The sequence below is a fragment of the Furipterus horrens genome, unplaced genomic scaffold (genome assembly GCF_987537825.1).
Source record: "Furipterus horrens unplaced genomic scaffold, mFurHor1.1.pri manual_scaffold_6, whole genome shotgun sequence".
Taxonomy (NCBI): Eukaryota; Metazoa; Chordata; class Mammalia; order Chiroptera; family Furipteridae; genus Furipterus; species Furipterus horrens.
In genome coordinates this window covers 98,660,034-98,681,241 of record NW_028327176.1, presented here as the reverse complement: position 1 = coordinate 98,681,241, position 21,208 = coordinate 98,660,034, and the positions used below count along the sequence as shown (strand labels likewise).

The 21,208-nt window shown below is 44.0% G+C and overlaps 1 protein-coding gene and 1 pseudogene across 2 annotated transcripts in view; both read right to left on the bottom strand.

Moving 5' to 3' along the window:
- LOC150007083 (small ribosomal subunit protein eS26 pseudogene) overlaps positions 1-5,400 on the bottom strand; it is a 36,907-nt pseudogene extending 31,507 nt beyond the window's left edge.
- Positions 1-21,208, bottom strand: part of RUNX2 (RUNX family transcription factor 2) — a 235,420-nt gene that overhangs the window by 88,559 nt on the left and 125,653 nt on the right. Inside the window, exon 6 of one of the 2 annotated variants that reach the window (XM_090282517.1) lies at positions 18,166-19,274. The exons of the other annotated variant lie outside the window; for it this stretch is intronic. Within the exon in view, the coding sequence (XP_090138643.1) occupies positions 18,796-19,274 (479 nt within the window). The 3' untranslated portion in view covers positions 18,166-18,795. Of the gene's footprint in view, positions 1-18,165; positions 19,275-21,208 lie in introns of those variants that run through there. 2 annotated transcript variants of the gene reach the window in all.

Here is a 21,208-nt window from a genome sequence, read left to right as displayed (position 1 = left end):
TCCAGAATCCTCATGGCCGCCCCCAGGGAGCGCTCACTCCCCTCGCTGCCCCCACCAATGCTACCACCACGGTATTTCCCACACCCTGTGCCCAGAGGCTCCTGGTTCTCCACTCTGTAATCCTCCATAGCTAGGAGGGAGGGTCCTCAATACATTCCTTTGTAATGTCATCAGCTACTTAAAGTGGCAAGAAACAATAGCCTCTTTCTCTGCTTTCCTGGCAGGGTGGCTCTTGGACCCCACTGAGTCTCTGAGTGACAATCTGGGCAGCCCTTCCAGCCCAACTGCCCCAGGTGCCTTGAGCAAGTAGAGAGGAATCCTGCCACCCAGCTATTCCCTGCAGATCTCAAAACTGTTAAAGCAGTGTGAGCTTCTATTTTTCCCTTAACAGAGTCCCTCAGCTCTAAGTTGTTTGACATATACTCTGCCCTTACAGGACTCAAGGAAGCACCTAATGACCCCTTTCACAAAATACGAGGGACTCTTCTTTCCCTGCCAAATTCGCACCCGTGCTTTGAGGAAGAGGGGATCTACCTGTGCAGGGATATTCCTGCCCAAAGTCCCTTCTCACACACAGGTTACCAAGGCCTGAATCCTGAAATGATCACCAAATATCTACCAAGTCCCACTGCTCTCAGCACAAAGAAGGATCATGGAGAACTGTGATATCTAAGAGGAAAGATTGAAAGGTTGGTTCAGATCAGAAGCTTCAAAGAAAAACTACTCCATGTGGTCATTTTAAAACAACTGTAGACCCTTTGCCTCTCCTCCTACAAAAAGATGGACTCTTGACTGGGCTGACCCTTCTGATCGGCTTTGACCGAGGAACACAGAGAAGTGAGCCTGCCCATCTCGTCTCCCAAGGTGGACCTTAGAAGATGTGCAGCGTCCACGTTAGTGTCTCTGAGAAGCCTGAGCTATGAAAGAACCCTGGAACTGCCCTGCTTGAGGAAGCCCAGCCCACCCTGCAAGACACCCCGTGAGTATGGCCTGCTTTCCAGACCCACAGAGTTGGGAGCAAGCAGATGGCTGGGATTCTAAATCACTATATTGTGGTATAGCTTGTGAAGCAGACATGGGTGACTGAGAGCGCCAGGGCCACAGCACAGAAGACATACACTGTGCCTGAGCAGTGGGGCCCAATGGGAAGGAAGTCTTTGTAGAGGAGGGAGACCTGAAGGTTTACAGGAGGGGTGGAGTGGGAGGAGCAAAAGAACAGGGTGCAAAGGGGGCAATGCCCACAAGATCCAACTATTCCTGGGCCCCGAACGCAATTATTTCTACTACAGCCACCTGACTACAGGGAGCAAACCCTTAACTCTGGGGTATCAGTCTGAGTGTGGCCCAGAGTAACTAGGGCGATTCCCCCAAAGTCCTGTTTCATCTTTACAACTCCTATGAATTTTTCATTGCATTCCATAATTTATTCATTTGTATTCTGATATAAAAAAGTAGTTGAAATTGCTTACCAGTTAAACTACTTGGCTTCACCCTATCCCAACCTCTTTAAGGAAAATAAAGACTCCAAGAAGCAGGATCATAGAGCCAAGGCTCTAGTGGGCCCAGAACTCACGTGCGCCCTGAGGAGGTCAGCCTCACCTTCTCTGAGGTCCAAGACTTGGGATTTTTCTTTCGGAGTCTAGTCACACATCTCCAGAGGCCAAGTCTGGCCTGTGGGTTCTCCTCTCCTATCTCATTCCCAGCTTTAAGCTACCCCTAGATTCACAAGGTACCTGACCCAAGAGAGACCCTGCCAACTCCCTCCAGGTTCAGATTAAAAACCAAAGTCACCTGACAATCTAGTTCTTTGTCTCTGACCCCATTCCAGAGCAACCTCCACTAGAGTGTTTGGAAAGCATCCTAAGGCTATTCCTGCCTATCCCAACACACTCAAATGCTCCCCAAACTTCTTTTTTTTCTCAGACAGACAGACAGACAGACAATTCAAACACACACACACACACACACACACACACACACACACATCTATAGCCTGGGTAGATACGTTGACACTTGGAAGCGAAATAGAGGAAAGCTTTTATTATTGTTTGCCATTTGAAAATGATTATGTGGCAGGATGATGTATATTGAAGGAGACAGGCTGCAGTTAGCATCCTGGGGAGGGCTCCCATCCTAGACCTGGGTGAGCCTCCACCACCTCCCAGCTCCTTGAGTGGGGACTGCCTGGTGCCAGACTTGGAACCTGACCAACACAAATTAAAGGAATAAAATGCCTCTTGGATGGGAGGCGGGACACAGGAGAGTTAGAATGCTGAGAATTTTAAAGGGATCATCACCTCAGCAGGAGACCAAAAAGCAGCCTTAGAAAGAGCAGCTACCCCAGCAGATGGTCCCCTTCAGTTCAGAAAGTCTCTGGTTCTGGGTTACTCCAGATTCCAGACCCTGTCTCTCCTGCGCCCCACCCCCAACCTCAACCTCGGGCCTCTGCTGCTCCACAAGAAACTCCCCTCTTAGTCCTACCTATAAAGATGGCTGTGCCTTATTTAAAATTGTGAAGCAACACTCTGTGGAAACCAAGCTAATCAACTTGTATCAAAAACGAATCTAGAGGTGGGAACAGGAAGCAAGGGATTAGTGGATGCAGGTTTCTGTGTGAGTGACGGAGATATAGTGCTCATACAACACTGAGCATTTGCTAAATGCCACTGAATTGCTGGCTTGAAAATGGTTAATTTTATGTCATGTGAATCTCACCTCAATTTTAAAAAAGGAAAAAAATAAAAAAAGGTTCTCCCCAGAAAGAGTAACCCTTCTCAAATCCTATCAACCAGCACACGTTTGACTCTGGACCTCCATCGCCTCTTTGCTAATGGGAGGTCATGGGGGAAGAGGCAGTTCTGACATTCTGTGATTGTTCCAGTTCCCAGCAGGACAAGGACTTCACATGACCCCAGGACAGAGAAAAAATAACATCAGCAAGCTGCCCACTAGGCTAAAATTAACTGACCCTCCACAATCTGGACTTAGCAAGTGACTGAACTTCTCTTATGTTCCGCCTGCGACTTCAAACGTATCTTATGAGACTCCTGAGAGGAACCCATAAAAATGATTGTAAGACTCGGGCCAAATCCAGGGAGCTATATATTTGAACCCTATAACTTTGTTTCTTTCTCAGCCATCAGCTAGCAATCTCCAATAGGTCCCTACATCAGGCAACGCACGACTTTTCTTAATATGTGATTTAAATTTTTCAAAAGCCCTTGCCAATTCAAAATAGAAGAGAGGATTCTGGGAAAATGTACCCTACAAATTTAAAAAGAAAATGATAGAGGTCCCATCTTGTACTTCAACAAGTTGATTTGATACTTAGAAAATGATCCTTTTGGCCAAAGAATATTTTTACTTTGTGTGCCTATATAAACATGCCTTTTTTTTTTAATAGAAAGCACATCACTGGTGTCTAAAACCAAACGTGGTTTTGAATGAACTAGACTTGCATTTATATCTGAAGTTCATTTGCTAACAATAGAAGTGGACTTCTCATTTGCCAACATCAATGTTGGCCTGTTTTCACCTAAATTTTATAGATGTCAGAAAAAGAAACTGTTCAGTACTCAGTGGCATACCCTGGCCTTTTTCAGCCACACTTGCTTGCATTTTTGCAGCTCCTTTAAATTCCCCTTGTCACAAAAACTAACAATAAGGTCAAGTATTTCAGTAAGAAATATTGAATTATTATCCAACTTTGACAAACAGCCAAAAGCCTACGAAAGCTAACCACGAACTGGAGAGGAGAGTGGCTTAACCTCGGACCTCCCGGCCCAGCCTGCATTGCACGGGGAAGGGTTTCTGGCGCTGGGGGGCACCGGGAGGCTTGGGGAGGAAGCAGGGAGGGTGGACGGGAGGAATAGGAACTGGACGGCTCACAATCACGTCCAGGCTCCCGTCCCTCAGGAGTGTCTCGTTGCACTCGTTTGCTGCTGCAAAAAGCCAGCTTTGATTTTTCTTGGAGAGGGCTCCAGGCACCCCAACATCTCAGCCATGCCAACACCACGAGCCTGCCGAGCTCTCCTGATCCCCTGGCCATATCCCTGTCCATCAAGGCTAATTTCTATGACAACTTAAACTTCACTGCAGAGCCAATAAACTCAAACCCGATGGAACTTGATGTGGCCAGGAAGGAGAATGACAAACTGGCAAGATGTCAGGGCTGGAAATGGAACTCGCTTCACCAGCCAGTGGTTTGGGAGGAGGGGGAGAGATGGATTTATGTCTGTGTGCATGTTTTATTTGTTCTAATAACTCTAATAAAGGCACCATTAATCAATAAACTGTCTCTTGCAGAGACAGAAATAAATGCAAGGTCTCTAAAGGGAGCTTCGGGTTGAACAAAAACGCGCCCTCATTTTCACTCTAACCCACAGTGGCTAAGGGCACGGATCCTCGGTTACCTCAAGGGATCTGGGCAGGGTGCTTGGGCAAGAGAGAAGGAAGCTGGAGGACTGGCTGGCTTTCAGCTGAGCAAGGAAGAGTGACCTGCGAGGAGGCAGCAGCCCCAGGATGGGACATGAGGGACATCACAAAGCATCCCCAGGAAGGGTCTTGGCCTCTGAACAGGGCATGTGGCTTTGGAAATGAGGTTTTAGTGGTTTCCGAAAAACCTCCCTTGTAATGCAAATACATGGACTCCTCAAAGGTAAGGGTCAAGACAGGTTCACTGTACAAAAGGAAAGGTTTACAGTACAGGGTCAGCTGGTATGGGCTTGCGGAGAGAGGCAGAGTCCATGAACGGTGCGTTAGGAGTATGGGGAGCCTCCCAAGGAGAGATCTGGAGGTGTGGGTGGAGAAGACACCGAGATCCTGCTTTAAGGTTTTATTTAGGATCAGTCACAGGCAGAGCTGTCATTAAGTTCTTTGTATATGTAATCATCCGGAGCATTAATGTCTCCCAGCCATCTGTACTTGTCACCCTTCCCTACTGAATGCTGCAAGACTCTTTGTGCCAAACCCGCCCCTCACTGTCTCATCAGTGGAGCGCAGTGCACTTGGCAGTAGGTGTGAAGCAAGCAATTGGATGAAGTGTATCTACCCTCTGTACTGAAAATTTGGTACTTTGTGCTGTCATCTCTCAACATTTTTTATATTCTTTTGTTAAACATCAAGATCTCCCTGTTTTCCTTTGTGCTGTATGTTTTGGTAACATAGGTGTTTCTTTTTGTTTTCACTTATTCTACTATTGAGTATGGTTTTCTGAAGTATGACCCATAACCCACCGAGACGCTGGGGCCGCTCACTGCACCCTGCCACGCCAAGCCCTGTGAGAGCCCGCTCGCTCAGCTCCTCGGTGGCAGTGTGATTGGGATGCCACAGAACGCGACAGTCTGGGAGTGACATTTTGCTTTCCTTTTCTTTCTGGAGAGCTGTATGTGGGATCGTCATGGTGGGAGAATTCGGCCCCCAGGTCCTGCTGCAGGGTGGGCGTGGGGCCGCCACTGGCTCGGTTATATACCCGGAATGGCAGGGAATCGCTCTCTTCCTTTCAGATCCAGCTCAGTGTCGTCTTCCTGCCTCGAGCAGGGGTGGCTCCCTCCCTGCGGCTCCTCTACCCTTGGTTCATTTCTCTGTTACGGCACCTGCTGCACTGTGTTGTCCCCTACAGGTTTATTTTTCAGTATCTCTGAGCAGATGACGAACTTCTTGAGGGGAGGGGTCTCATTTGTTTTCATTTCATCATTTCTAATAAGTATTCAATCAGTATTTATTGAATGAATAAAAATGCAGGTGATCTCTTAGGATGAGATGAGAGTTGGGGATTGTGAAGCAAAGCAATGACAACTGTTCTCTCAAGCAAGAGATAGGGTGAGGCTACAGATCCTTCCTCCTCTCGGCCCTCCGCCTCCTTCTGTCCTGTAAATGGCTTAGCACTTGTGTTCTGATCACCACCAGGCCCAGCAAGACTGTGCCTGTCATTAAACGGGGGTCAGTCAGTGTTGTTTGCCTACACTGTCACCTAACACCTATGTGTTCCATCACTGCCCCATTAACGTGGTTTTTTTTAAATTGAAGAGAGATTGGTTATAGGAAACTCAGATAATAAGCATATAAAAGGTATAATTAAGACGAAAAGTCATTGTTCAAGATTAGCTGTCATGTTTCATTTGTTTAGGAGGCCAGGATATCATGTAAATGAAGTCACAAGTGTGGCCTCCTCTCTACAGACAAACTATGAAATAGCAAACAGAAAGACCTTTGACCCTTAGCATTGAGGGCAAGGGAGTCTCTTTTCCATTGAAGGACAATCAACCTGAAACATATTGCCCACAGATAGGTCACCTTTGTCCAAGAAGAAACAGCACCGATGCTCTTAGCCTGAACTGCTACTCATTGTCAGGCCTGGTATATAACTTTATGTTTTTTTTTATGAAGTAATGTGTAACAGTACTTTTCCAATAAAGTTAGCTAGAGCATGGTATGGAACTGGTATGTTGGAAATTAGTTTTCATGAATATAAGAAGTTGTTTACAGGACCAGTTTGCCTAGGTTTATAACAAATGATAATAGGTTCATAAAAAACTACAAAAGTAAAGAAGTATAAGTGCTTAATATAAAAGATAATGCAGAGACGCAACTATTACAAGGGAAGAAAGTAAATTTTCCAAATGAATGAGTATGGGAGCGCTTGGAAATAGATGTCCAGCCCTTGCCTTCCCTTCTGCTACCTACAGGGCAATCCTGAACAAGTGATCTCTCCTCTCTGGGATTGTATTTCCTCATCCTCTCAAAAGTGGCATTTTGGCCAATTCTGTGAGAAAAAAAAAAAAGGTCCTCATTCTCTCTCTTAATGATAGGCAGGTTCTAGCTGCACCTCTTATAACTCTATACTTTGCTCTGTCCGGATAATTCCATTGGTTGGAACGTCATCCCAATATGCCTAGGTTACAGGTTCAATCACCCATCAGGGCACATACAAAAATAAATCAATGAATATACAACTAAGTGGAACAACAAATCAGTGTTTCTCTCTCTCTCTCTCTCTCTCTCTCTCTCTCTCTCTCTCTCTCGCTCTCAGATCAATTAAAAAAAAAACTTCCTATAATTTCTCCATTCTAAAAGCTACTCCAAATCTATAGGTAAACATCACTGCATGGACCTTCAGAATACCATCTGAAAGGTAATGTATTATTGTCCACATTTAAGGAGAACAGTATGAAAGAGTAAGTGGCTTATTTAAGGTCACCCATATAATTACTAGGGTTGAGGATCTGGAACCCAGATCTTTTTGTCACTTTCTGCTCCCCCCTGTCAATACACCACTTACAGAGTTGGTTGCATGACTGTGACAACATAGAAGGGCAGCTGTCCCCCCTTTGACTATATGGAAATAACCCAGTTTTTAACCACCAAGCCTCCCAAATATTGTGGTGAAATGAAAGGCTTGTATTACTAAATATACACTTTCAACTACCTTACAAATACTTGATTGAGTATTTGAGGAAGCGAGAAATGGGAAATGAAATCGTCTATAAGCAGAAATCAAAAGTGTATCTTAATTTTCTCTAGAAACTAATTGCTAACTTTTTAACCCCTCTTTTTGGCAATCCGAAGCATTCTTGAATTTGCTTAAATGAAGAATGGCATGACAAACATCTCTTATTGGGATGGATTAAGTTGAACAGAGATGCTTTCAAATATGCTTTTTAATGGCGGCCATCCTACCAGCACATTTTTCTGCCTATAGCAAGTGTTCAATAAGTATTTCAGAAAGAAGAAAGAAAGGAAGACGGGGGGCGGGGGGGAGAGGTCACTTTGGTTCCCTGAGATTTCAGCAAAATGGGATATTAATTCCATACATGATAGCGTATTTAAGAAAATGTCTATAAAGTGTTTTAAGATACTTGAGGAGAAACCTGCCTGTTTGGTTAGAGAAGTTAAATATTTAGGTCAGGGAACACTGACGCCCCATTCCTGGGTTCCTCCAGATCCATGCACAAGTGTGCAAAGCCTTGCACACTCCAGGTATCCCCAGGCCTTGGGGCTCACAGGTCAGCTCTCTCCACTGTATCACACTACCTCTTAGAGACATCGGTTCAGTAATGGGGGATCTGGGAGCTGCCTCTCCGTCAGGGGCGAGAAGGACCCCAGAACCACTCCTGCCACGGTAAGAGTCGAAGCTGACAAACATTTCTTGGCTTGGCTCTATCTCTTGTTAGATGAGCCCCACACTGCCAAATTAAGTTCAATAGCACATTTTCCAGTAGCAACACTGACATCAAACGCAACACACCTGAAATGGGAAACCTCAGGAGAGATCATCAACTGGGGATTGAGGTCAGGGTAAGGTCAACATTTCTGTTCTGAATGTGTCAATGTGTTTTATATTTACGGCTTCTGTGATGTGATGTCTCTGAATTACTTCAGGGAAGAAGCCCCCGATAAGCCAAATGCCAAACCTAGCCTTGATGCTGAGTAAAAAAATAGTTTATAAAATATATAGAAAAATATTACTTTCAAAGAGCAACACTTTTTTAAATGTTAAAATTGTATATTTTGAAAAAGCATTCTGTTTGGGTCTCCAGCTCTATTGTGACTCAAAATAATTTCATTAATGCTTTTTAGCAATAATCACCTTAATTAATTTGAGTAATATGAATAAAACTTATTTTATACCTGATATATGCTGGACACTTGGTAGGCATATTCCTATCTCAGTAACTCACTCAATTCTTGTAACCTCCATTATATAGATAATACAGGAGATAGATTGTGTCTAAAGTTTTAGCTTTGGAACACAGTGTTTGGAATCAGGCAGATCTAAGCTTGAGTTTTAATAACCGGGTAACCTTGGGCAAGTCTGAACCTCAGTTTCCTTGTCAGTAAAATGGGGATAAAACTAATACTGACTTCTTTATAGGTTGCTGGGAAGACTGAGATTAAGGCACGTGAAATATTAAGCAAGGAATCAGGCGCAAAGTCAAAGATAAGTTAAATGTTATTAAATATTAATATTTGATCATGCTAGCAGTACCAAATATGGTTTTTCCCCAAAAGGAAATTAAAACGGCCTTCAGAGCCTTCTGAAGAGGGGAGGAAGGAAAATCATCGTAGGTCTGCATTCCTTTCTCCTGGGGATGTTCAAAGAAAACGGTGAGAAAAGGGTAGCTAGGGTGCCCTTTGTGCCTCACAGGCGCGGAGTGACAATTGGGAAGGGAACTGTGAGGGCTTGGGGGATGATGCAAAGCGGAAAGGTAACAGGGCGGACTTTTGGGGACTGATTACTGGTATGAGCCTCTTGACCTGTTTCCAGGACCCCTCCTTCTGTCTCACTCTCCTGAGGGCCTGAGGAGCAAAGTCCCAGAGGGACACTGTCAGAGAGCCAGGTCTGCATGCACCCTCCCGCAGGGCACCCCTGCTCTCTTGGAAGCAACTTCTGTGGCCTTGGCACTTTGACATGGCAGGAGCCCGCAATGCGGGCCACTCTCTGCTCTGGTCAGCCTCGCCCCACCGAGCCCCAGGGCGGCTGCGGCAGCTCCCAGGAAAGAGGAAAGCAGCATCTTGCATGTGTGGCATGTCCTACAACGAAATAATGACTGAGAGATTTGATGGACTCTGACAGGGGGAAGAAGGGAGTGAAAAAGATGGAACAAAGATGCCATTTAAAAATCATTGGCTCATGTTCAAGATTTCACTATTTTCTATGGCAAGGAGCAAGTAAAAAAATTCCTCCTACTGATGAGTATTTTTCTGGTCACTGAAAGCCAAGGGGCTCAGGGCTTCCAACTTTCCCTCTCAGGGAACCGGTGAGCCAGGCCTGTGGACAAGGTGGGAAAGGGTGGCACGGAGAAGGCAGGAGGCGCCCAGGCCTCAGGCCAGCCGCTCGGATCAGGAGCGGGTGCTGCAGCACACACTGTGTTTTCAGCTCAGAGTCTGTGATCTTCCTGCCAAACAGGGGTTTACAGAGCAAAAACCTCCAGAGAATTCTCATACTTTCTGGCTTATTCTCCTGGTGTTCTTCTTAACAGGAATCAGCTGTTTGCCTTCTCACTTATACAGCATGTTGCTGGGGAGAATTTAGCATCTGGTCTGGCTATTATTAAAAACAAGAACATCCTGCTCTGTTGGGAGAACAGCACCACTAGCAATAAAAGGACCGAGATCATTTGCATCCAGGGTTCCAGAGACGTGTTTCGATTCAATATCTGCTTGCCCTCCTCCCACCACGGCGTTCATTTTAACATTTCCTGGTGCATCCATCATTTGCATCACAGTCTCCTTTTTCTGAAAGAGACACAGAGCGAACTTGGCCTTTCACTGGGAGGCTGGAATCACTACAGTTGTTCAAACACTGGCCTATTCCCGCAGTGTGATAAAGTTGAACTACCAGAGGAATTTCTTTTTTTTTAATTTTACAACTGCGGAAATGAAAAAGTAAACAAGACTGGAACTGCATTGGTATTAAGGCTCCAGCTTTTTGTTGTTGTTTTCGTCTTTTTCTTTTTTAAGCATCGGACTAGGAAGCCTGAAGGAACCATATAATATGAAAAACACTGAGGTTTTATTAGCCAACAAAAAAAATCTCAGTTCCTATTAACCACTTAACTCCTTGCTAGAGTTTCACACTTGCTTCCTTCTTGCATCCTTTTCTCCCTCACACCCACGAGGAATGAAAGTTGGTCCATCAGCCTTTCCCTACACAACCTGAGTTCAGTGTGTGTTCCAGAAGGTGCAGCTGAGAATTGTATTCAGTCATATTCTCTGCACTTCTCATCTGTGAACTCCCTGCCAAGACATCTTAATAAAGAGTCAGAGTTTCTACGCCCCCAAATCCACACACAGAAGGGCTTTTTTAACACACTACTGAAAAGGAGAAAGGGCACCGTGAATTTCAAGATTTAAATATGAAGTGACTGCGAAAGAAGACAGAATAGGGTCAAGGCCTTATTGAAACAGGTAACAATGCTGCAGAAGGCTCCTCTCGTTCCAGGGTAGAAGGGACTCAGAGAGAAACAGAAAGTGAAACTGGTCCAAGTTGTTTACCAGTCAGAGATGGACAGAGTTATAAAAAGAATAGATGACCTAATTTAAAAAGGAAAGGATGTCAAAGGAGATTTAGATCAGTGTTATTAATTCCCACACCATTATGCATGTCATTGTTGTTTGCTTTTTTGCTGTTTTTAAATAATAAATTTGCAGTTACATCAATTCATCATCCAATAGTGTTTTGGGAGTTGCTCGTACCCCCCTCTCTTAAATTCCCCACTAAAGCTCTGCCACTATATCCCCTATCTCCCAACTCCCTTAAGCCTACACTGCACCCTACTTTCCACATCTGCACTAATTCGAGTCCTTTGGATTCTCCAGGAGAAATGTCCTAGGGCCTAAGGTGTACGGGGCCACATGAGACCTGGTTGCAGTTTTGCATCCTGTCTCATTTAATGTTGCACAGACGAGACGACTTATGTGAAAGAACTTCAGTATTTTGCTATAAGGCCTTGTTTTCTTCATGAGAACGACAAGGGAGTGGGTTATTTCCTTTCCGTTGCCTTTGGAGTGGGACAGAATAACCTGGGATGAAGACAGTAGTCAAGGAGTTACATTTGCAATGCTAAAACATGAAGCGCGTTTTCCAGAAAACCCCAGGTATTATTGCAACAAGATAATAAGACAACAAATTAGAATAAGTTTTAGTAAAGGTCAAGTGGGTTTCCAGAAACTTGACCCTTCTGCCTTCCAACTGGTTGAGCATGTCTGAACAGCGGGTTGGTTGAGTCACAGAAAGCTTTTGAATAAACACTTTACAAAAATCAATAATAACAGCTTCACTGTGCTCCTGGCATCTCGGGAGCATCCAGTGTCCTTGATCCCTTCTAAATAATCTATTTGAAGAAGAGCGATTGCTTCTTCGCCACTTGTGGGATGAAGGTGATGTTTGTCTGTTTGTTTTGCTTTTTGTTGTGTTGTCTGTTTATTTGCAGAATTTTCAGGAATAGCAAACACCTGAGGCAAATAAATGCTGTATCAAGAAGCATGAGTGTGTGCACGGTAAGCTTCATCTCTCCCTGAGTGTCTGCTTCGGCACCTCTTCCATCCTCCATCCTCCTGCCTCCCTTAAGGTGTACATGCTCACATTCACATGCACTCACACACACGTGCACACACAACACACACTCCTTGGTACATATTATCCTTAGCACCTGCAGTGGATCCTTTGCTAAATTTTGATTCATAACTTTTTTTTTTAACTTCACTTCCAAGGCCTCCTGATGAAAAACTGCTGGAAAGTCACAAAGAGTGCACAGGAATAGGGGCAAGGAGGAGGGAGATTCCCATACCTTTGCTCAGAGCTCATAATTTAAACAGAGAGCATCAGCTATCCATGTACTGGTTCCTACCTGGCCGTCCTCAAGCACCTTCTTCAGGCCCAAGGACAGAGCCAATGAAGGATGAGCAGAAGTGGGTGGAAAACAAATTGGAGTAGCTGGCGTACCAAGTCCTAGCGTGCAGGCTGGCTGTCTCAACATTCTCTGCACCAACGCCTGGACAGCTGTCACTAAAGGCACCCTTCCCAGGCCCTAGTTCTGACTCTGGGAGCAATGCATGAGTTTGCCTGGGATCCCACAGGTGAGCTGGCCCGTGCTTGCCAAAACTGTGGCAGTCGGTTGAGTTGTTCCCAGAAAAAGTTAGTGACTGTGACAGTCTTATCATAAGCCTCCTACCTTTTTAGATGCCCCCAAACCACTGTTTCCAAGGACTGGTCTCTAAAATGATTTTCAAATAATTGGGACAGAGAGGCCAGTTGACAGGATTGCCTGTTTACCTTAAAGCGGACACCGGTACCTCTATTTCTGCTGTGACGCTTCACTGGGTCCTCCACAGGGAATGAAAAGTAAACTCATGAGGCTCTGTAGGCCCTGCTCTCACTGACTGTGATGAAGGCTCCCCCACCTCCTCCCTTGCCTTTCAGGCTGTTTTCAAATCCCATAAATATAAACACGTGGGCTCTTCAGCCGCATCTGTAGATAATAACTTCAGGGGGCTTCCTGTTTACATGGCAATACCCATTTCCCAGCCAAATAAACTCTGTGACAGAGAGCTGAGGTGTTTATTGGGCCAGTCTCGGCTGGGATTGAGTTAACAGGAAACACCCACTCTGGGAGAAATGTCTGATGATTAAATATTTGGGGGGCAGGGGACACAAGGGGTCAAAAACACTGCAAAACTGCTTTCTTCTTCCGCCTGTCGTTTCCAGTAAGAAGCGGCAGCAGCCATGATAAACATGGCCAAGCAGCCGGGCCTGACAGGCGCACAGCTGGGCTGTTTGCTGGCCGCACAGCCGTGATGTGGGAAGGAGGAAGACGTGCAGACGGCAAATCCAGGAGCCTCCCTCACAACCCAGCCAAGCCTTAGGGTGCCATCAGGGGACAGAATGGAAAAGGCTGAGGTACACCCACCACTGTGAAGCCCCTCAGTCTTCTGCCTGGCTATGATGTTTTAATGAGCAATGTTTCTCCACACCAGATCTTCAATAAAGTCTGACCTAGCAATTTAGAAACAGCCTCTAGCCCAGTGGTTCTCAGTGGAGGGGGGTCGGGGCATTTTCCTCCCAGGAGACATTTGGCAAGGTCTGGAGACATTTTTCTTTGTCAGGACTGGGGCCATACTGTTGGCATCTAGTGGGTAAAAGCCAGGGGTGCTGCTTAAAACCCCACGGTGCGCAGGACAGCCCTCCCTACATACGCACCGAAGAATCATTCAGCCTGAAATGTCACCAGTGCCAAGGTCTAGCCCACTGCCTTTCCATAAACCAAGAAACTGAGGCCAAGGAGTACAGTGATTTACCCTAAGCCATGCTGCTGGCAGAGCCAGAGCGGGAAAGAACGCCTCTGTGCCCACCTCCCAGGTGATGCCTTTTAAAGCCACACAGATGTTTAAAAGGACAAATAAGTACATAGCCTCAAAGAGCTGCAAACAAGTTCCCTGGCCTGAGTTCATGCAAGTGCTTTTAGAGGGTCTTCTAGTCTGAGAAACGAGCTATTTCCAGGACTCCTCAGAAAACAGTGCCAGAGGGGTAAGAACGAGCAGCTCTTCTTGAAGGAGACCTCTAACCCAAGTGTGTTATGGGCCACCGGCAGGTTGCTGTGCTCCCAGTCCTCCCTTTAGAGCCGTGGTGAGCCAAGGCCTACAGACAGCACAGCACAGACAGAAAGCCACCACTCTTTGCTGGCCTTCAGCCTCATCGCAGGGGAGGGACTCACCAAAAACAAGCCATGGACCAGAAAAAGAAAAAAAAATCTGAAAACTATAGTTATGCTCACTAGAGGCTAGAGCTCTCCAGGCCAAAATCCATTTTTACTCATCCTTGGCTTGGTGGACCCAAAAGTGATGTGGGAACGAAAATAGAGTAGCTGATATGGCTGGGCCACCAGAGATCTGATTACAGCCAGGGGCTTATTTGTTGGGCCTTATTCACGTGCCCAGAGATGAGAATCTTGGAACAATGGAGGCTGCTGTCTTTACACCCTGATGCCTTTTAAAGTCTCAGAGATGTTTAAAAGGATAAATAAGTATATAGCCTCAAAGAGTTGCAAACTCTTTGCATGGGCTCTGGGGTGTGTTTGCCTGGTCATCTGAGGGCCCCCAAACCTCTCTGACTTAAACAACATACATGACTCGAACCTTAGCCGGGACTGAGGACCCAGAGGCGGGTGTGCTTGGAGCTCAGGTGCCCAAAGTTGGAAAAAGGCCTTTACCCACAGATGATGGGGTGAGCTTTCCTTCCTTCAGACACAGGCTGGTGAGGAAGTGAGCTCACTGTTAGGTTCTCTGCCCACCCTCTCTAGGAGTAGGACAAAACAGGAACCGGGCGCTTACCAAGATTTTTTTCCTCTCACCAGTAATACAGGATCTCTGCTCTCATCAGTCCTGGCAAGTCCTATGACCAGTAAGTGCCCAGGTGTAGGCGGGAGTAGGCGTCAGATTAGAGAAGAAACCGCGAATGAGAAAAGACCCAATGTACACACATAACAAAACCAAAAAAGCCGTTTTATTGAAAATTAAATTCAAAATTCAAATTAATATTACAATCATGAGAAAAATGCCAAATAATTCAATTTACAGTTGCAACATACAATACAAATAGTCCCTTTGAAGTTAAGAGTAAACTCATCCACAATCGTGACCTGTGGCACAAAGCAGAATTTGTACAATATGTGCATGGAAAGCAAATCTTGGGCAACAGCAATTGGAAAAAAATAAAAATGAAAAGCTTGTATTTACACAAAATGCTACAAATATTTTTGCTCCACAGAAATCTAAGAATGGTAAAGCATATCCAAAAAATGGAATTTTATTCAGAATACCTAAGAAATTACTGTAAGTTATGGTTTTGGCTGATATATTTCAAAGTACTGCAGTAAAAAGCAAACAGTTATTTGTAAACATGAAGTAAACAAACATTAAAAAATTCTCACATAGAAAGTATTTTTTAAATGAATTATCTGTGTAAGGATAACAAATTCAAGGTTTGGAAGAGTTGTCTTTATTTCATTTATTATTATTCCTTCAGATATCATGGATATAATGACTGTTTTTGCCAATGCTTTGTGTTTCCATGTATTAACCTAGACTCTTGAGTCAGTCCCTTTCCTGGAAATGGAGGGAGCTCTTTAAGCCAGCAGGCAAATCTTCGCCCCTCTGAATTTGCAACGTATGGTCACTAATCATGTGGATTTCTCTGCTCACTTTTGAAAGGCTTTGGTGGGGTAAAGACAGTTTGAAGGGCCAACAACAGCTAATCTGTGGGGTCTCCGAGTTTCAGGCTGGATGGCATTTCACTAAACTGAAGCCAAAGCTGTGGTACCTGTTCTGGGACTCTGACATAGGTTTAAATTTGTGAGACAACTGAAACAGATCAAAAATGAAGAAGAAGAAAAAAGTGACTGTTGGTCACACTGTAAACTCCAGCAATGTTTATGCTACAAAAAGAACCATGCTCTTTTAACCTGAAAGAAATAGAGGGATGGCTAGTACGTGGTTCCAGAGCAGAAGTAAGGCTTTACTTTGGTCTTGAAATCACAGATCATACACATGACCCAGTGCAAATTAAGGGTTCAGTACAGGAAAAAAAAAAAAAAAAAAGAAAAGAAAAAGGAAAAATTTAACCCCCAGGCCAAAAAGGGGCAGAATTTGATCTAAAAATGTGAATTACCCAACTGGAGTGGTTGGTTGAGGGTAGAAGGATGAAGTGCTTGAATTTTTCCCAAGGAAAAAAAAAACTTTAAGTGTTTCTGGGTTGCTGCCTGCAGCCACGATAATAACATTTCAACACAAAAGCATCCCTAAGGTCACTTAGTATGTGTACTGTAAACTTAAAAAAGCCCTTTTAACATTAGAAGATAATGTACAAATATAGTACCTTTTTTTTTTTATTAAATAGGGTACAGCTGGCACTGGCGGTAACATTTTTATGTCAATTAATTAAAACTGAAATGTGTAACCAGACACTGGCTTCTTAAGTGCTGCTGAAACAAACACACACATTTTACACTTACAAATAAATGGACAGTGGCGTGCTTCAAGCTACCACACACAAACAATAAATAGTATCAATTACTACTTCCATCTTACTTAAGTAATAGAAAAGTGGCTTCTTTATCTAAGCATACTTGGTATACGACCTTTAGAAGGCAAAGTGTTTTGTTTTGGTTTGGTTTCCCCTCAATTCTTATTGGGAAGAGTCAGGATGGATTCCAAGGGGCATGTCCAGGCTAGAAGACAGGCTGTCCTGCAACACTGGCAGCTTAGAAAGATGGGCTTGGGAATCACTAGAGAGGGCGTGGGGACTCTGGGGGCTGGAGGCAAATCTCTACAAACAGGGGCACAGAATTCAAACAAAGGGGCCCTGACCTGAGAGGAGGAGGGCAGTAATTTGCCTGGTGGTGTCATTAAGTGATCCTGGCTTGGATTAAGGATTCACACTTGAGAATTTGCCATGTGGCTGCCAGGAGTGGTCAAAGTGCATCCTACAGGAGGGCTTTAGCTCAGAGTCATATACAGTAGTAGACACCAAACACCACATAGCTTTGCCTTCCCCCTGCCTTCCACTGTGAGAAATACAAATGTCTAAGGCTGTATATGGGGCCTCACAGGTCGTATGTGCTCTCAGATCAGCTAGCTACCTGCTGGAACTGGCCTGCTACTTCAGATGACCCTGCTCCCATAAGACAAAGGCTTAAATCTGCCTCTTTAAATGCAAATTCTGTGGAGAGCTGCCCATGGGGCATTGGGTAAATTTGGGTCCCCCTGATCTTTAGTTGATAAGGCAGGTTGGTTAAGAATCTCTGGTGCAATTCTGCTTTCCTGTACCATGTGTACCATCATTGGTCCTTTGGCCACACGTGTGGCTTTCGGCTCACTACATCTTCACTATGAAGCCTGGCGATTTTAGAGTTCTGCTTTAACTATGAAACCACAGAACCTTTTTCTGCAGTTCAATGATTCTCTTGTGCTTGTCTTTTTAATATGACAAGAGTCATCGTTATTTGAAAGAAATGAGTAAACCACATCGCTCCAGCATTTCATGCTGATTAAGGGCAACATAAGTGATAAAGGGCTAAGAGTTGTATTTTAAATCCCTAATTATTGCTTTAAAAGGCAAAGCTGTGTTAGAGGCAATCAAAGATCTGAAAGAACTAACATAACATTTCCTTCATACATCACAAAAACAAGCTACATCTAAAGTATTTGGAGATGGAAGTATTTTTTAAAATCACATTGTGCCTGGATGAACTGAAATTGCTTAGCAATATTTCAGGTATCGCTCTAGCCCACTGAAGAAATTTGTTATTTCATAAAGAGCACTTTTAGAGACCGAAGTCAACATATCGATACACTAAGAAATGTTTCAAGGGTCCAAATGTCATTAAATAATTATAAATATATCTTTAAAGTTATATGACCATTCACTTAGCAAGTTACCTCAGATTTTACACATATTCATAATTTAAAAAAAAAGAAAACAATAACACACAGCCAAACACAAACACTATCTATACTATTATGGCTATAATAAGGTATTGCCATTTTTCAGTTTTGCATAAAAGGAGGAGAGGGGTTTCAGGACTTTTTTTTTTTTTTTTTTTTTTTTTGGTTAAATGGGAAAAGGGGAGTGGGACAAGTATAAAAAAGGAAAATAAAATAACCTTTCCTGATCAGTATTTTTGAAGTCACTTTCTTAAAGTAGGAAAAAAACTGAACCAAACAGTTCAAATGAGTACTTGCAGCAGGCATGAGAGCCAAGTTTGGAGCAGTTACATTGCAATGGAAGCATCCGTTCTACCTCTTTTCCCTTTACGTGCACCTCGACCGGCTTTGTAAGCTGGTCTGCAGAGTGCACAGTCCACACACAGCTGCAGCCGTGAGGACGTGTGCTTTCAGAGCACAGAGAGGAAGCGGCTTTGCTCTTCTTCCTCCTGAACCTGGAGTCCACCTTTCTGAATTGGCATATGAACAGGTTATTTATAACAGATCAAACATCAGCAACAAAAATACCTTTTTCCTTTGTTTGTAAAAGTACATTTTTTTTTTCTACTTGAAGAAAAATAGAAGACAATCTGAAACCTGATTATGATTATCTCTCTTGGACCTTTGGCTTCTCAGTATCTACCCACTTATGGTTGCAAGAGCATGACTGAATGAGTGAGTGAAAAATCTTCTAAGAAATAGGCACTTTGTAGATAGCTAGTTGATATACATATATATGCACTCTCTCTATATATGTATATATTGATACATGTGGGATGTGGCTCCCAGACACTGCCGGGCCACTGCTGAGGAATTTCAATATGGTCGCCAAACAGATTCATCCATTCTGCCACTAGAATTCAAAACAGTTGGGGAACTGCTGTGGCTTCCATCAGCGTCAACACCATCATTCTGGTTAGGCAAATTTGGATTTAATAGCGTGCTGCCATTCGAGGTGGTGGTGCATGGCGGAAGCATTCTGGAAGGAGACCGGTCTCCCCCGGGCACCATGGGGAACTGATAGGATCCTGACGAAGTGCCATAGTAGAGATATGGAGTGCTGCTGGTCTGGAAGGGTCCACTCTGGCTTTGGGAAGAGCCGGGGTAGGGTGGTGGCAGGTAGGTGTGGTAGTGAGTGGTGGCGGACATACCGAGGGACATGCCTGAGGTGACTGGCGGGGTGTAAGTAAAGGTGGCTGGATAGTGCATTCGTGGGTTGGAGAAGCGGCTCTCAGTGAGGGATGAAATGCTTGGGAACTGCCTGGGGTCTGAAAAAGGGCCCAGTTCTGAAGCACCTAAAAATTATAACAGAAGATGGGGGGAAAAAATCTGTAAATATCAATTAAAATAATGATAGAATTTTTACAAGAAAAAAAACTTTAGCTTCCCAAAAAGGAATAGCAAGCCACAAACAGATTGTCAAATGCACCGGTCACTACACAGTTTTTTGTTTTGTTTTGTTTTCCACTTTACAGTCTTAGCGACATTTATCCTTAAGCTCTTCAGCCCCAGAGCATCCCAAATGGCTTTAAAAGCCCAAATGTGTGCTAGGTCATATGTGTAAACCAACCCAACACGCTTATCACAGAGATTCACTCACCAGAGTTTAAGACTGAATCCTCATTGATTTTTTTTTTCTTTTTGTTTCTCATTGCACCTCAGATATTTGAAAGTGACGTTTTTACTAAGGTGGATTAGTTTCATTTTCTCAACCGAATAAAAGAAATTTCAAAATGATCAGTTTTATTATCGGTACTCTTGGCAGGCTCCCTTCATCGATGAAGGAACTTTAAAAAGATACCCTAACATGTTCCCATCACTTCTTTTCAACTCTTGATGTGATTAAAAATCTTGTTTTATTCTTCATCTTAGTAACAGATTTCAAAAAAAGAAATCAAACCAGACTGAAATCAAAGAAGATTACTTATTTATACTACTTATCTGGGGGCATACTGGGAGACTCTAGCCCTTAAAAATTCTCCCGAGGGTCATAAACAAAATAAGTAGGCTTTAAAAGCATGGGGTGGAGGGGAGGTGCTTAGTACCTAGAAATCATTGCATTTAAAGCCTTGATAGTAGACATAACACTTGATTCAGGCCCGGTGCCGACAGTAGCTTTTGTGAAAGGCTCTCTGTGTAGGGGAGATATGAGAAGGGCACCTCACCATCCAATTCCCAGGCCCCTGTACCACATCCCACGGAATTTGCTTGAGGCCAAATGGGTAATGTGGAGGCAAAGATGGTTTCCCCTGATATGTGAAGTCCTTTAGCTTCTAAAGCCAACAGTACGCTTCCTCGATAAACATTTCTGGTGCTTAACTTATGAAACCACAGTTCTAAACCACTTCATGTGGAAATTAGTTTTCAAAGACTGGGTCATGATTTTCTAAAATTAACGAAATTGTGACAAGCCCTTTTGTAATACCAGTGTTCTTAAGATTTTGATTGCATCTAAAAGTCTTCCAATTCTTTGGACCTCATATATTTGCTCTCCTGATAGCTTTTATCTACGAGGGAAAGCACTTAGTAATTCTTGAAGGCCTTGGTGAGTAGGTACTTCTTCAGCCCCATTTTTATTTAGCACTTGTTCTTAGATACCACAATATTTATTGAAGGGATAACCCTAATACTTTTGTTTAAAGGTGCTGACTGAGAGTTGTTAATTTTTGTTAAAATGCACACTGCCTGTGATCTCCATAACATGCCAGGGCTAAGTGCCATGATGTGCATTTGTAATAAAAAGCGCCTATTTAAAAGCAACGTATAGTTAACAAAAGTTGTTCTCACAAATCAAATTGGACAGTAGCAATCAAGACAGCCCCACCCAGCCCAGCCCAGCAATGGTTAAAAGTCTCACCTGCCTGGCTCTTCTTACTGAGAGTGGAAGGCCAGAGGCAGAAGTCAGAGGTGGCAGTGTCATCATCTGTAAAATGAGGGGGATGAGCTCTAAGTTCCCTTCCAGCTCTAAGTTCTATCACCGTGAATTCCAAGACAGAAGGAGAAGCAACAGCCTTAGGGGAGGGGGAGGCAGAGAAGTTCCCACCCCCTAGTTAGTCCTTTCCCAGAATCCACATGCCCAGAAGCAAAGGGTAAAAACCTAGTGAGCAGCTTCGAATACCAGAAGCAAACACTTTCAAGATGACAAACCAAAACTAACACAGTCTGGGCAGTTACTCTCTGCTTTTTACAAATTCTTCCATCCTCAACTGGCCTCTACCTAACCCCTCCC